At 38.1% G+C, this 17,460-nt stretch overlaps 1 protein-coding gene across 4 annotated transcripts in view; it reads right to left on the bottom strand.

Annotated features, from left to right (window-relative positions):
* LOC117394182 (sodium/potassium-transporting ATPase subunit beta-1-interacting protein 3-like) overlaps nt 1-14,262 on the bottom strand; it is a 137,727-nt gene extending 123,465 nt beyond the window's left edge. For all 4 annotated transcript variants that reach the window (XM_059018185.1, XM_059018170.1, XM_059018177.1 and 1 more), the window contains exon 1: nt 13,904-14,262. In XM_059018185.1, the coding sequence (XP_058874168.1) occupies nt 13,904-13,957 (54 nt within the window). In that variant the 5' untranslated portion in view covers nt 13,958-14,262. The remainder of the gene's footprint in view (nt 1-13,903) is intronic.
* Between the last annotated feature and the right edge of the window lie 3,198 nt (nt 14,263-17,460).

Here is a 17,460-nt window from a genome sequence, read left to right as displayed (position 1 = left end):
CACAGCACAGCACGCACATGGGGGGGGCGCACACACACAACTGCGGTAGAGAGATAAATAACAGGCAGCAACAGCTCATACACACACAACAATAAAATAACAGCATTTCAACAGTGCAAATTAACAGACCTACCCACAGAAACGATAATCCCATTCACCCCGCATGTTCAATACAGAACACACAAAGTCCCAATCCTTGGTCTCGTTTGACCCAACGCTACAATAATAATACACAGGTACTGGATAGGCTAAAGAAACAACAGCAAATCATGAAAACAAATCTAGTTTTCACCATCACTTTGACCTCCATATCTCCTAAATCCGTTATCCAGAATGACAAAACTCCCAACAATTCACCTGCATAATTCAAAACAAGTTCACTCAAAAAACACAAACCAGCTATATTTACTGTTTCAAGGTTTTGTTTTCTTTTTATTGACATTGGAATCTGGCATTGAGTGTCCTTGGACAGAAAAAGCAGCATACTGACCAAAATGTCAGAAGTGTGGACATGTGGTCAGAAAGTTACACAACAGAAGCAAACTTGTTTTTTAAAAATGTTTATTGCCAGTATAGAGGTTCAACAGAAGTGTATGTCATGTGTTACTTGCTGTGGGTAAAGTATTTTCTAGGGGTAAGACGATACACCAAGGTCACAATACGATACGTATCACGATACACAAGCCACGATACGATATGAAAAACTCATCTCTACTTGACGGACTTGAAAATAATTACAATTTCAATTCTATAGACACAGATTCAGTTCAAAATAAATTATATTTATTTCCCACAAAGTAGTAAACCACTAGTTTAAATTTAAAGACAAAGCAGTATGTCAACTAGAGTTCCTGGGATATCCATTTTAGCTGAACTAACCAAATCTCCTTACCATATTTCTGAAAAAGGAAAAAAAATACTAAGCCATGTGTTTGATAACTATTAAAGTACAAGCTTTGTCCATGTGTTTCTTTAGAAAAATCTAAATATGAAGTTTTTCAGCATTAAGTTCTGATGTCTAATCAATAACAATTTCAATATTTTTAAAAAGTACATCAGCGTTTTTGCTTGCATCATACTTAACTTTAGCTCAATAGATTAAGACTTGTACTATTATTATTACTATTATTATTAGTAGTAGTAGTCGTAGTCATAGTAATAGTAGTCGTAGTAGTCATAGTCGTAGTATATCTGTTTATTGTTACATGGTATGTGTTCTTAATTAATGAGGCCAGTATTCCAAATGGCCACAAGTGGTTCCCTAGGTTGGGTTTGTTAAAGATTTGGAATAGAAAATCTCTAACTAATGTGCTGTTTTATGGGTGAAGAAATTACAGTTGGGCATCCATTGTAGTCATGTCATTTAATATATGCTTTACAAGTATGCCACATACTGTAGTTTCACATTAAGACCTATGGTATTCGGGTGCCAAATATAAGCCATTTTTTTAATATAGTCCTGTCAGTTTATCCCCCTGAGTCCTCAATGCTATTGTCCCAATTCCCCCCCTCCTGCTGAGAGCTAGTATATAAGTAATGTCAAGACTGCAGAACTGCCTCAAAGGCTTATTTTGAAGGATTCCAAGATAGTAGTTTTTCTTCTTGCTTGCTTAAACATAGCTATATTTGAATTATCCTTTTATGACTTAACTGAAGAGCAATTCAAAATAACATACCTCACTCTTCCAGTCAATGTTTTAATAGAAAACATTTATTTTGCAGTACATTGCTTGCTACATATTACTGCTACAGTACACTGTGGCTGCCACTGAAACGGGTCATATATCACACCTGGAGATCTTTCCCCATTTGGTTTTGATATACACTAACATTCACCTGGGAACGAATGAAAGCCATATATCATCACAAAAATGTAAGCCATATATTCTGACAATATACGGCTTACAAATACATTTTTAATTTCCAGCAAACCTCAGCACTGCTCAGTTCTTTTAGACTGAAAATAATTACATGTAAAATGTAGATATTAATAACATGTTCAAGAAAGGTGTGAAAAATGAGTCAGCCACAAGAGTGCAGGGGTATCTGACAAATGGGAATGACTCATACAGTTGTCATTTTATTTCATCACATTTTTGTTATATATTATGATATTAAATATGATTTTACTTTTTTGTTTTTATTTACCATGGTATTTTTCACAGCGGACTGAATAGCCATGCTTCAATGTCTTAATTAAACTGTTCCTTTGTCATAATATTGATCTTGATATTATTTCTGAAAATATGAATCACGATTCCAAACACTGTCAATCCAAGAAATCAAATGTCAGAAAAATACATAAAAATCTGTCAGTCTGATGCAGAGTAGAAGTGTTCATCTGAATTCAATTACTGATATCAGTATGAAATCATATCAGATTTTTGTTTCTAAAATCTCATTACAGGGCTCTCTATTGCCACTAATTAATTATCAGTTGTCTGGCTGAAAAAATTGCCTGATATGGAAAATTAGTCTGTATTTATGCAATGTTGCAGTGGACTGAAGATCAAGTTTTTATGACAGGTTTTAATAGCTAGAATTTAGCATTTGTGAAAAAAACAAAACAAACTATGCAATAACAAAAAACAGTTATCAATAATATTTAGTTTGACATCTGAGTTTCATATCCACCACTATTTTAATCTCACCAGTGAATGCTAAAATATGCAAAATACAATACAGAAAATGTGTCGACCAGCTTGCACCGTTAACATCAAACAAAAAATTACCAGAGTGATAGATGATTTACTAAACTGCCCAGCAAGGTGTAGTAATCTTGCCATCATTTATAATTATTAAAATCTTCTTGTTTTGGTTTGGGTGTAGAAAATAGAAGCAGCCACTGCACAATACAAAGGTTAGCCACTCCATGTTTGGGGAGTTTTTACTTGTATTGTTTTGGTTGGGTATTCAACATAGTACTTAATATGCTTTTTCTTCATCCTCCAATACCTTAATCATAGTTTAAAAAGCAATTAGCAAGCTGCTCATCTGTCAAGATAATTACTGAGATACACTTAGCCAGCTACGCGACTAAAATGTTAGATTACCTTTTTTTTTTTTTTTTTTTTTTTCCAGCCACAGGTAGCTTGGTAACTGAGAATGTTAAAAACCCTGGAAATAACCCTGAGAATCAGAGCATTACACACACCAGCTAGCATCCCATGGTAAGCTAGTGTAAAGTAGTGCATTTAAATTGGGCTATATGTTGCATTTGAGTTCACATATGCAAAAATCCTGGGCTGGTGCTTTGTCAAAACCAACATGTGTGAAAGTAGATCTTCTCTTGAGAAATAAGTCTCCCGAGAAATAAATCTCCCATCTGCGGAATATTGCTATTGCTCGTACACCTGATGAGTTTCCCTGGTTTCTGTGCTAATCGGTCAGCCTCAAAATGTTCCAATCAATCTTCACACTCAAGCACTCTGGTATTTTAGGGTGGGTAAGGCCGAAGAAGCTCCACAGTTAGAAAATCCAATACAAACTGCACCGTCAATGATCACTCCTTAACAATTACTGGTATAGGAGTTTCATTTCTACATATTCACTCCAAACAACAACATATCAATGCCAGTAATGCAAAAAAAAACAAAAAAAAACTACTGCTTCAAAGAATTGGAAAACCAAACTACTCAGACAGCTCAATTTTATTTTCTAAATTGACATTTCCAAAGGCAGGATATATTTGTCTTTCTGCTTTGGTGAGAAAGGATTTGAGATACAAAACAGCGACAAAGCCCTTGTCCTCATTTTACAAGACATGTTCTATTGGATATAAAAACCAACATAAAAACAACCAGTTTCTGGGTTTCACATTTCAGTCAAAGGATATACAGTACTGTGCAAAAGTTTTAGTGTAAAGTAAGAATGCTTTCAAAAATAGACATGTTAATAGATTATATTTATCAATTAACTAAATGCAAAGTGAGTGAACAGAAGAAAAATCTAAATCAAATCCATATTTGGTGTGACCACCCTTTGCCTTCAAAACAGCATCAATTCTTCTAGGTACACTTGCACAAAGTCAGGGATTTTGTAGGCATATAGTCAGGTGTATGATTAAACAATTATACCAAACAGGTGCTAATGATCATCAATTCAATATGTAGGTTGAAACACAATCATTAACTGAAACAGAAACAGCTGTGTAGGAGGAATAAAACTGGGTGAGGAACAGCCAAACTCAGCTAACAAGGTGAGGTTGCTGAAGACAGTTTACTGTCAAAAGTCATACACCATGGCAAGACTGAGCACAGCAACAAGACACACGGTAGTTATACTGCATCAGCAAGGTCTCTCCCAGGCAGAAATTTCAAGGCAGACAGGGGTTTCCAGATGTGCTGTCCAAGCTCTTTTGGAGAAGCACAAAGAAATGGGCAACGTTGAGGACCATAGACGCAGTGGTCGGCCAAGGAAACTTACTGCAGCAGATGAAAGACACATCATGCTTACTTCCCTTCTCAATCGGAAGATGTCCAGCAGTGCCATCAGCTCAGAATTGGCAGACAACAGTGGGACCCTGGTACACCCAACTACTGTCCGGAGAAGTCTGGTCAGAAGTGGCCTTCATGGAAGAGTTGCGGCCAAAAAGCCATACCTCCAACGTGGAAACAAGGCCAAGCGACTCAACTATGCACGAAAACACAGGAACTGGGGTGCAGAAAAATGGCAGCAGGTGCTCTGGACTGATGAGTCAAAATTTGAAATATTTGGCTGTAGCAGAAGGCAGTTTGTTCATGAAGGGCTGGAGAGCGGTACACGAATGAGTGTCTGCAGGCAACAGTGAAGCATGGTGGAGGTTCCTTGCAAGTTTGGGGCTGCATTTCTGCAAATGGAGTTGGAGATTTGGTCAGAATTAATGGTCTCCTCAATGCTGAGAAGTACAGTCAGTTACTTATCCATCATGCAATACCATCAGGGAGGCATCTGATTGGCCCCAAATTTATTCTGCAGCATGACAACGACACCAAACATACAGCGAAAGTCATTAAGAACTATCTCCAGCGTAAAGAAGAACAAGGAGTCCTGGAAGTGATGGTATGGCCCCCACAGAGCCCTGATCTCAACATCATCGAGTCTGTCTGGGATTACATGAAGAGAGAGAAGCAACTGAGGCTGCCTAAATCCACAGAAGAACTGTGGTTAGTTCTCCAAGATGTATGGGCCAACCTACCTGCCGAGTTCCTTCAAAAACTGTGTGCAAGTGTACCTAGAAGAATTGATGCTGTTTTGAAGGCAAAGGGTGGTCACACCAAATATTGATTTGATGTAGATTTTTCTTCTGTTCACTCACTTTGCATTTTGTTAATTGATAAATATAAACTATTAACATGTCTATTTTTGAAAGCATTCTTACTTTACAGCATTTTTTCACACCTGCCTAAAACTTTTGCACAGTATTGTATATATATATATATATATATATATATATATATATATATATATATATATATATATATATATACAGCACTCTGGCCCTATATACACTCTGCCCAGACAGTAGCAGATGGGATAAGTCCAGGTATGCTCTAAATCTGTGGCCTTCTGACACAGAACAGAGCACGCATCCAACTAAGCTCCCAGCAGCCTAACACTGCATTGTACAGTGAGTCACTGCCTGTTCAGTACCAGTGACATTTTAATTTAAATGTAAGGGCATCCGAACATAGAGAATTGGTTGAAAATATAATTACTATAAACAACAAACTAAATTGCTACACTGATTCATTGTATGCAAAACAAAACCAAAACAAAATTCCCAGCTGTACTAGGAATACAAATTCCACATCATTTATTCAAGAAGTTGTTTCTGTTTTATGTATCATGTATTTAATATATTTGATGTGGGAACAGTTGCCTAAAGACAACAGCTAATTCTCAAGAGTGTCCCAGGAAAAATCACAAAGAGCAACACTGTCACACTTTATGGTAATAATTATACAAGTCACACAAATCATTCACATAAAACCAGTGGTGTAGTCAAGGGTATACGCAAGTAAACAACGTTTACCCACTTTTAATTTGGGCAATGTAGTGTTTACCTACTTCTCATATAAGGGATACAGAGTTTACTCATTTCTACTCTCCTGTGATATGCAAATCCTGGGTTAAAGACAAGATACTGCATGTGCGTGTGTGTGTGTGTGTGTGTGTGTGTGAGTGTGTTTGGTGATTGGTTGTTTATGTTCAGTTAATGTTCTGTTGTTAGACACACAGGACCTGCAGGGCGGTGCTAGTAGCCTTCGTCCTAGCCCGCAGAACTGTTCAGTGAAGCGCACCGTCGGATTTGTGACTGTGCACACGCGAACAGCACCTGAGAGTGGAAATAACTGTATGGGGGGCTCTGGTTGGCTGTGGGCCAATAACAATGTATGTGTTCATGTTTATCTGTTCAATCCATCTCTTCAACTCCACCAAACAGGGGCTTTAACCCACTTTTTTATTTACCACTACACCACTGCATAAAACTGAATAAAACATATACTTAAACACAAAGATGATATGATTTTCTGTTCCTTTCCCAATATTACCCCAGATATTTACTAGGAAAACTGGAAAATTAATTATTTGCAGTAATGGGTCTGGCATATATCAATGGCCAATATATGTTTTACAGAGATACTTGACCTTTACCGTAAAATATCATTAATCGAATTCGGTAAGTAAAATATTTGTAAACAAACTAATATGTTATTATATTACCCATATTGGATGGATTAGTCATACATCATCCATAGACGGAGAGAACTAGTCATGGGAACTGTGCTGTTTGCATGGGTAGATCTGGAACCCCCACTAGTAATGGGAACTGTGCTGTTTGCATGGGTAGATCTGGGACCCCACTAGTCAGGGAGCTGTGCTGTTTGCATGGGTAGATCTGGAACCCCACAGTCATGATTGCTGTGCTGTTTGCATGGGCAGATCTGGGACCCCACTAGTCATTATTATTATTATTATTATTATTATTATTATTATTATTATTTATTTCTTAGCAGACGCCCTTATCCAGGGCGACTTACAATTGTTACAAGATATCACATTATACATTATTTCACATTATGCAGATATCACATTATTTTACATACAATTACCCATTTATACAGTTGGGTTTGTACTGGAGCAATCTAGGTAAAGTACCTTGCTCAAGGGTGTTTGCATGGGTAGATCTGGAACCCCACAGTCATGATTGCTGTACTTTTTGCATGGGCAGATCTGGAACCCCCACTAGTCATGGAAGCTGTGCTGTTTGCATGGGTAGATCAGGGATCCCACTAGTCATGGGAGCTGTAATGTTTGCATGGGTAGATCTGGAACCCCCACTAGCCATGGGAGCTGTGCTGTTTGCATGGGTATATCTGGAACCCCCACTAGTCATGGGAGCTGTGCTGTTTGCAAGGGTAGATCTGGAACCCCCACTAGTCATGGGAGCTGTGCTGTTTGCATGGGTAGATCTGGAACCCCCACTAGCCATGGGAGCTGGGCTGTTTGCATGGGTAGATCTGGAACCCACACTAGCCATGGGAGCTGGGCTGTTTGCATGGGTAGATCTGGAACCCCCACTAGTCATGGGAGCTGTGCTGTTTGCATGGGTAGATCTGGAACCCCCACTAGTCATGGGAGCTGTGCAGAGACAGGTGTTCAGAATTGATCAGATCAGGCTTAATCACAACCGCAATCCCTGCATTTATTTATTTATTTATTTATTTATTTGTTTGTTTGTTTGTTTCCTTTTTTTAAGTGTACACGACATTTGGTCAATTCAATTGATTTTGCTGCTGTCTCATACAGTAGGTTAAATTTGGGACACAAAGCGCTACATGATCAAACATGATTCTAGGACGCATGTTGTGCATGGTCTCAGCAGGCTAAGGCAGATGGTACTGGTACCAAGATATCTTGCTTTGTAACAGAGCACTTTGAGCTCCTAGGTTTGAATGCTCCAGGATTCTGTCACATGCCCTCTGGCTTTGCTCAGTCTGTAACTGCTTTATTTTACACATATAGGCTACATTTTAAATTAATCTTTAGTACTGGTCTACCAGAATGGACAACCTACCACATACAACTAAAATGACATTTTCAGTTTAAGCATATTACAGGTACTAAATGTTAAAACATGTGTTTAAATTAAGTAGGTATATGTACTTCCTAAAAAGATACAGCATGTATTACAGCAGTCTATTGGGATGGTTTTTGTAATGAAAACTAGTTTTCCCAGCAGGTTAATGTTAAAACCTTCACTTTAAGTTTAATAGTGCTCAGAAGGGGGGAGCCCGTGCGCCCAGTGCTCAGAAGGGGGGAGCCCGTGCGCCCAGTGCTCAGAAGGGGGGAGCCCGTGCGTCTAGTGCTCAGAAGGGGGGAGCCGGTGCGTCTACAGCCCAAGAAGGGGAGGCCCGCGAGTCCAGGACCCAAGTCTCCAGCAGCAGAGGGAGAGCAGCAGGAGCTGTCTCTACCTCCATCGCCAAAGGGAGAGGAGCAGGAGCTGCCTCTGCCTCCATCGCCAGAGGGAGAGCAGCAGGAGCTGCCTCTGCCTCCATCGCCAGAGGGAGAGGAGCAGGAGCTGCCTCTGCCTCCATCGCCAGAGGGAGAGGAGCAGGAGCTGCCTCTGCCTCCATCGCCAGAGGGAGAGGAGCAGGAGCTGCCTCTGCCTCCACCGCCTCCACCACCAGGAGGAGAGGAGCAGGAGCTGTCTCTGCCTCAACCGCCTCCACCACCAGGAGGAGAGGAGCAGGAGCTGCCTCTGCCTCCACCACCAGGAGGAGAGGAGTAGGAGCTGCCTCTGCCTCCACCGCCAGAGGAGCAGGAGCTACCTCTGCCTCCACTGTCACTTTCGTCAGAGAGGAGTAGGAGCTATCTCTGCCTCCACTGTCACTATCGTCAGAGAGGAGCAGGAGCTACCTCTGCCTCCACCGCCTCCACCACCAGGAGGAGAGGAGCAGGAGCTGCTTCTGCCTCCAACGCCAGAGGGAGAGTAGCAGGAGCTGTCTCTGCCTCCACCACCAGAGGGAGAGCAGCAGGAGCTGCCTCTGCCTTCACCACCACCATCTGGAGGAGAGGAGCAGGAGCTGCCTCTGCCTCCACCACCACCAGTGGGAGAAGTGGAACCCCCCCATATATATATATATATATATATATATATATATATATATATATGTGCGCTGTTATTATTATTATTATTATTATTATTATTATTATTATTATTATTATTATTATGGTTTCTGTATTATATATGACGCAGAAAAGTCATGTTTTTGATTTATTGTTTGGCAAGGACAAGAGTGGTGCCCCTCGCCACATTAATTGTTTATTGTTTTATATTTTAAAAACTTTGTGAGGATGCGTGACTGATCAGCTACTGATTATTTAACTAGCTGACAGTCACGAATCCTTATTAAACTTGTGCAGACTACGGCTGAGGGGTAATAAGATAATTACTAGATAGTTAACCCCTCGGCCAGAATATAAAAGTCTGCAGCTTTTCTTGTTGGTGGATAGTGTGTTCGGAGTGGAGAACGAGAGTGGAGACAGGAGGTAACAGAGAGAAACAACTGCTACGTATGCTGATAATTGTTTATCTGTTTGACCAATGTGCCCTTTTCTTTTGTGTAGTTGTGTTTTGTTTAAATCTTTTGTTTTATTATTTAATAAAGCACTGAGCGCCGTAGCGTTTCAGTTTGCCCGCCAGTACTACTAGGTTGTGGTTTCATTTCCCTAGTCTGACATCGCCCTACAGCCATCTCTATCACAAGGATACAGCATCTTTACATATTTTTTTAGCATTCTTTCCCAGATTGGATTGTTAGTTTCAGTACTATAGTATCATCTTGCATAATAGCAGAGGTCAAGTGTGATAGATGAGAAATTCCATATGCTGTCTAAACCACACATCCCTTCTTACGCTTACTAGAAATAGAAATGCATTCAAGCCCTCAAGTTACTGTACCATGGCACAGAAACTTTCAAAGGTTGCGATCATCCTGCCGTTTCTCATCCCAGGTGCTGGAGGATTCACTGAAAGTGCCACGCTGCACCTGCTTCTCCAGCAACCATCAGCAGGCATTCCCTTCGTCTGTAATCGGAGCCTTTGTCACTGTCATAGATGGTCCCATTCCACCTTATGTCCCCCAGTGGACAGATGCTTCCTTTCCACACTCAGTGGGCTGAGTTTGTTTCTTTTCAGCACAACTAATTATTAACAGACTCATACTATAGTCCCAGACAAAATTATTGGTACCCTATATAAGAAAATTCAAGAAAACATGTTAGGTTCAAGCATTTAGTGAACATTAGCCAGTTAATAAGAAAAAGACCAAAATACACGATTTCATTTCTGGTAGTTTAACAAACGGATAAAATAAAGCACTTAAGTAATTTCAAATATTTGTTCATGACAAAAGTATTGGCACCTTTACATTAATAATAAAACTAATTTAAAAATATATAATAATAATAATAATAATAATAATAATAATAATAATAATAATAATAATAAGCTTTATTTTATAACGCACATAAATGCATGCATCTCAAAGCACTGTACCAACACACAAAAAAACACAGAGAACCATATATACATACAGCATATTAAGAGTATACATAATATAAAAAGAAATTAGACAAATCAAAAACCAGATCATGATAAAAATGCCTGAACGTAAAAGTGTGTCTTTAACTGTTTTTTAAAAGCATCAATGGTCTTAGCATCCCTGATAGATTGAGGAAGGTCATTTGTTGATTGAAAACCATTAAACGGCAACTAAGCTGCATTATAAAGTTAATAGCCAGAAAAGAGGTAATTATTTCCAACATCTATCTGTTGAAGAAGAATTTTTTGGCAACACAGCGGATGGTGGTCTAGACAAAGGAGTTGGATTCACATTTGAGAAATGCACTCGTAACAATAGAAGATTGTTACAAGGAAATAGCTACAGAACAATATCAAAGAAATATGGAATACCAAAATCCACAATCAGAGCAATAATCAAGAAGTACCACAGAACAAATTCAATAGAAACACTTGAAAGAAGTGAACGCCCAAAGGAAATGATGGGCACAGCAGGTAGGAGAATCATCTGAGCAGTTAAAAAAAAAAACAAGATTAAAAGCCAAGGACTTCAAGAAATATTTAGAAGCATCAAGCATAATAGTTTATGAAAGAACTGTACAAAGAACAGAACACAGAAGAGTTGTATACATGTAGACCTCACTGCTACCCGCGTTTAAAGAATATTCATAAAACAAACCATCTTAAATAATAAGCCAAGAAATGTGAACAGGAATCTGAAGCATTCTTCAACAAAATACTCTGAGAGGCTAAAAACGAACTGTTCTCTAAAAATGGACCATAGTATGTTTGGAGAAAAAAAAGGGAAAGCCTTCAATGAAGAAAACTTTGTACCAATAGTTAGACATGGAGGTGTTCGATCATGATATGGGGGTGTTTTAGCAGTTCAGGGACTGGAGACATTCATGTGATTTATGCAGCCATGTATATAAACATTATACACAGTACAATGACACCATTTGCTCGTAGGCTGATTGGCAGACAGTTTATCTTCCAACACGTCAACGACCCAAAGCATATGGCTTGAAGAATATGAGGATAAAAGGAATAGCCTTCACAATGACCATATTTCAATCCAATAGACATGCTTTGGACTGTTCTGGCGAAGTATGTTGCTTAGCAGTTTCCGAATACTTTGGGATGGATAGCACACATATCTCAAGGGAGCATGTGTTTTAAAACAAACAGTGGAAATACTATATATTTGTTCACTTTTGCTGACATGCTAACTATTTTGTTTGTTTAAAATGTCTTTATAATCACAAGGTATTTTTTGTATAGCTCATGATGTCAAATCTACTACAGTAAAACATTATGCCTTGTACTGCTGGTATCTAAACAAATAACAATCCATAAATTGTGTCTCATAGTTCAGAGCACTGTGATACTATACTGTATGTGCAAAACACTGCCTCTGCATGGCAGCAGGTGGAACATGTGGAGATGCCTGTTCTAATACATTTATATGGGGTACTTACAGCCTGTCTCCTCCAATAAATTACAAAATAATGGTTAGTAACCTCATTTGGTAGGTGACAAAACAGAATGGATCAACCCTTGAATGTGCCTGATATGGCATTAAAATAGGAAACAGTTTTTCTTGAAATTTATATAATGTCATAGGTGGAATTACAACAGGTTCTAAATGCTACTCCACACACACACATATATCTCACATTTAGTGTGCTTCTCTTGCTCAACATTCTGTAAGGCATGTCACCATTATTTTTATTCTATACTTTACTGAAGTTTATTTTTTAAGAGCACATGATCATGCCACAGAGACCTTGGACATTGACCCTTCCAAACACAGGGATACTGACAGCGTCTAAACTTTGACCAAGCGTTTTGTTGAATTTAGAGAAAGAAAAAACAAGTGACTAATCAGTCTCTTCTGCAAAGATCGTTTTCTATTATCACAATTATAAGACTGAAATGGTTGCATTATAGTTTTCTTTAATCAAGATGCATTTTTGTTATTAGAGACAAAATTGGCTAGTGGGTTTCAGTTGGATTTTAAAAGATGCCATTATGTCCCTACAGTATGTACTACTAGATCAAAGTGCCCATAAATATAAACTCACAATAGAAGATGTCATTAAAAAACTATACAAGCTTTACCCCAAGAGTGTAAGATTTGTAAATGAAATCTCTACTATTACTTCTGAATGCAGGTTTTCATTTCAAACACTACAGCAACTGTGAGATATTTTCAACAACTTGACTGCTGATTCCACCCCAGTCCCCCAACTGTTTAAATTAAATTATGAGTTTATGGATATGGTGTATCTATATAGCTTTACATCAGCTATATGTCAAGCTATACATCAGCTATATGTGTGTATAAACTTTATATTACCTTATACCTTATACACTATCGATGTTTTACAGTCTGAACAAAACAATACAGTGCAATTAGTCAGAACATATACGTCCTTCACTACAATAGTGTTTTTGTCTTTTAGCGGTACGACTGATTTTATTTCTTGAACAATCAGCTACATTCACTTCCGGACGCGAGGTGATTAAATCTGATGATAAAAAAAAAACAGCACGGCTATTTTTCAAAGCTTCTTTCAAATTACGGTGTCTTGGGAAACAACAACCAAGTGTTTATTAAGTGTACTAAAGTTTGTTTTTTTTCTGTTTTAATTACAATGATTTGCAAATAGTACATCAGCAGTGAGGTTTATTTTCAGCCTGACGCGATACATTATACTTTAAACTTGAATGTTAGCATTACAAAAACTCAGATGTTTCAAAGCGAGCATCGACTGCCTGGATAACGCATACCAATAATGGAACATCTACTCTGTCCCAGCCTTTTAATTAGATCGTATTGTCTCAGTTTATTCAATCAGTAATATGTAAGTGATCACAATCTGGGTCCCTGGTATTTACAGGAATGGGCTGGTTGTGTGTGTGTGTGTGTCTATATATATATATATATATATATATATATATATATATATATATATATATATATATATATACAGTATAAATGATGTTGCAGCATAATTCTAAACGATCTTTTAAAATGTCCTTTCATTTTACTACTGATCCCAACTGCCGAAACACGCCGTTACTACAGAAATGCAAATACCATCCTTTTTTTTTTCGAATATTAGCTTTTACTGAATGTGACTGTAGGCAAATATATGTGTTCGGGTTGTAACATCCTACAGTTTTAACAAAACCATTCCGCTTTAACAGAGAGATTCCCCCTTTCTGAATGATTACTGTCTTCACAAGACAGACTTTTTTGGTTTGTTTATTTTCGACATGTAACATTAAAGAAAACAAATATATATCATCAAACAAATGCGTTCTACTCACCAGCTGCAAAGTGCAAAGAAATATCAACGTGCATCGTCCTGTGCAACAACCCATTTTGATCAGCAAATACAAACTGGAAGTCTTTTTTCAATACAGAAATAGTCCAACCTGGGAGATGTGCTGCCCTGTTCTTAACAGTCCAGATCTCCAATCAGAATAAAATAGGTATCACATAAATAAAGACACGAGACGCTCCATGTACATATATAGTTGTTGTTTTTTTGTGATGAAATTGCAGACGTTAGTAAAATCCAGAGTTCAAAAGGACCCCTTGTTTCTCCCTTTGCGTGTCGAGTTGAGGTTGTTTTGTGTGAAGGTTCCCAGATCAAGTCTCGATGTGGTCTTGTTGCTGCTCCAGGCTCAATTGCATTGTGCTTCGATAAGGTCAGTGGGTAGCCTGTCTCCGCATAGAAACTTGAATGGCAACGGTTTGAGGGTGACTTTTTAACCCCAACCCACCCACTGACACTAGATAGATAGATAGATAGATAGATAGATAGATAGACACAAACAAAACACACAATGTACTCCTGTTTAATTGGCAATTATACATAAAACATACATATTATCTTTAATGTACTGTATTGTGCAGCATGGTTTTATGGCAACATTATTCAAATATTATGTAATGTGTGCTGTAATATGTGCAGTTTTACCTGGATGATATGCTTATTATTACACAACCAGAAAGGAATAGCATATTGTACCTGGCTAGAAATAGGACTGTCATTAATGTATAAACAAGTCCTTTCTCACAAGAGCTGATGAATCACCACACAGAGAGACAGTGTACATTATTCATTTTTTGTAATCAGACACCACAACTGGACACATAGGCTACTATACAACTCTATTTGCTGTGCTGCCAATTTAGTAGCAATTTTAGTCCATACTGTATATCAAGCCATGGCAATCTTAGACTGCTATAAGTGTGATAATAAAGCTGGGCCAGCATACATTAGTGCTGGATATACAACTTTATTATTATTATTATTATTATTATTATTATTATTATTATTATTATTATTATTATTATTATTGTCATTGGTATTGTTAAGTCACCTTATATCAACCTTTCTAAAAACCATCACGTTTTCTAACACTGAGAATAAGAGCCTTGGTAAGAGTTGTAAAAGTGTGCCACTGTTCTCTGTTTACACTGGATGGTTTTTAAGAACTGACAGGTGCAGTGCAGCCTATGAAAACAGATCCTGCTGCAGCTTCCCTTCTGTTGTGCTCTTGGAAAGCAGGCCAAGCGCAGGTTTTCTTGATGAAAGTCACAGCAGTGTGTGTTTAGAGGTTACCAATACGTAGCAGCCTGAGACATAGATTACTGGTTCTCTTCGGCGTAAATTATTAGTCAGCCAAACAACAGGAAGTGTACATGAAGGGTTGAGAGTTACAGTGCGTGGTGGACAACTTAGGGAATCTGCAGTTTACACATCTTCCTACCAAATCTTAAAACCAGGGTGCAATCTACTACAAAGATGCGATTGAATACACATATAATAAATTAAAAGAAAATGGCCACTTTTGCAGTGCAAACAAGTTGCTCTACGCCCAGCTGTAGTCCTGAGCTTTTTTTCACTTTGGTGTGGTAATCATATGAAGATGCTCTTTCACTACAATTCAGCCTTTCAAATGAGCTGTTAATCTGAAAGAGAAAGAGGTGAGCAATTTGGATGCAGCTTGCTCTTACCATATAGTAAATGTATGCTGCCAATGACATTAGTCATAGACCAAAGGTTTTAGAATAACCCTCAGTGTTCAGTAATTTTATCCAGCAACAAATTGAATCAAAATAATGCTATGGAAGACTGTGAGGATTAGAAGCAATTTCAAACTTCTATACTACTTTATTTAAATTCCATTCAAACTTTGAAGAAGCAACTTTATAACGTAAAGTACCCATAAAGCATTTCAAAATACATTATTTTTGTTTGGGGTATTTAAAGTGGCTGAAACTTATATGGTGTTTCTGTATATCATTCTGAGAGGCAGCCCAGCGCAGCACACCTCTGAGACGTCAGCAAGTTCATTTTCAATTGCCTGCACGCAGGCTAATAGAGTGCAAATGGGATTTTTACACAATCCAAGGAAATGCCTTCAAATGATTATACTGTGGTTTAAGAAGATGTGCTCCGGAGAGTCTCACAGAAGTTTAGCTCTGCCCCAGCTACTGCTACATAACATAACACTTACCTATACTTTACCATGCTTTCACTGTTATACTTTTCAATGATTTTAATATTGTAAACTTTTTTCAATGGCAGCTACTGCTGCATAACTGTAACATCATAAGCGAACCGTAGCTATGTGCCTTAACTACTGCTAAATAACTAACATCTAGCAGAACCGTAGCTATCTGCTCTAGTTACTGCTTGATAACTGTAGCCTATAACAGAATTGAAGCTCTATGCCATAGTTACTGATACAGAACCATCAAATAATTCTGCCTTAGAGTAGCTACTGCTACAGAACTGCTATAAACTACTGTATACTGTACTGTATGCATGCTGCATATATCCATAAAAAGTATGTACTTAGCCATTAAAACAAGTACAGTATGTCAGTAACATACCTTACCCTCCGCCATGGATAAGGGCGTCTGCTAAGAAAGAAATAATAATAATAATATCAGTATCAGTATGATGAAAGGTACCATTACCATGACCTTAATCCACAGTATGTCATACATAAGAAATGGCTTATAGATAAGTCTAAATTGTAAGTGTGGCATTCATAAAGTGTACAAAGACACAATATTGGTAAACAGATCTTTTTGCTGACCTAATGATATCTTTCCCTGATACCTGATTCTTGATGACTCAGATGTTAATCACACTCTTCTGGCTGATAAAGCTTGCTTACATATGCAGTCAGTGTTTTGGGTATTTGGTAATTAATTCACACTTTTAAAATGCCACCATCTACAACCTGCATCTTACCCTTCTGGATGCATATGACCACACTTGGCTAATTAGTAGTTATTCTAGGATATTTGCGTGTCCCTGTAACCGTGTGACACAGTGGTTTTGTGTTTCCCAGTATAGGACCACAATCATGTCCCCTTTTAACTTCTTTACTTCTACCAGCCAAATAACTAGCAACTAACTGGCCTTTTTATAACGTACTGATGATTACATGACAGCTGATGTTTATTATTTTCAAATATTTTTAATTATTCTAAACAAGTTGACAACAAATTACCGAATATGCTTTGCTGGGGAAGACCCTGTAAAGCAGCATCACTTTGCCAATTTTTTGGTTCATCAAACTACACACGGTTATTATTATTATTATTATTATTATTCACTGGTTGCCTACGAGGGCTTGAGAGGAGGCGAAATTGGGAGTGAGATATTAAGAATGAGACCAGATGAGAGGATTTCTCCGGTTGCTTAGGAGGCTTGAGAGGGGTGAGACATTTGAGAGTTTAAGAGTGAGACGAGTTTGAAGGATGGCGAGATTGAGGGCTGGAGTTTGGGAATGGTGCTTAGTAACATTGAGGTTAGATACTGATAGCAGGACGAGATAGGGGGGACGAAGAGTTTTCC

The sequence above is a fragment of the Acipenser ruthenus genome, chromosome 3 (genome assembly GCF_902713425.1).
Source record: "Acipenser ruthenus chromosome 3, fAciRut3.2 maternal haplotype, whole genome shotgun sequence".
NCBI lineage: Eukaryota > Metazoa > Chordata > Actinopteri > Acipenseriformes > Acipenseridae > Acipenser > Acipenser ruthenus.
This window is presented reverse-complemented; position numbering and strand designations above follow the sequence as displayed.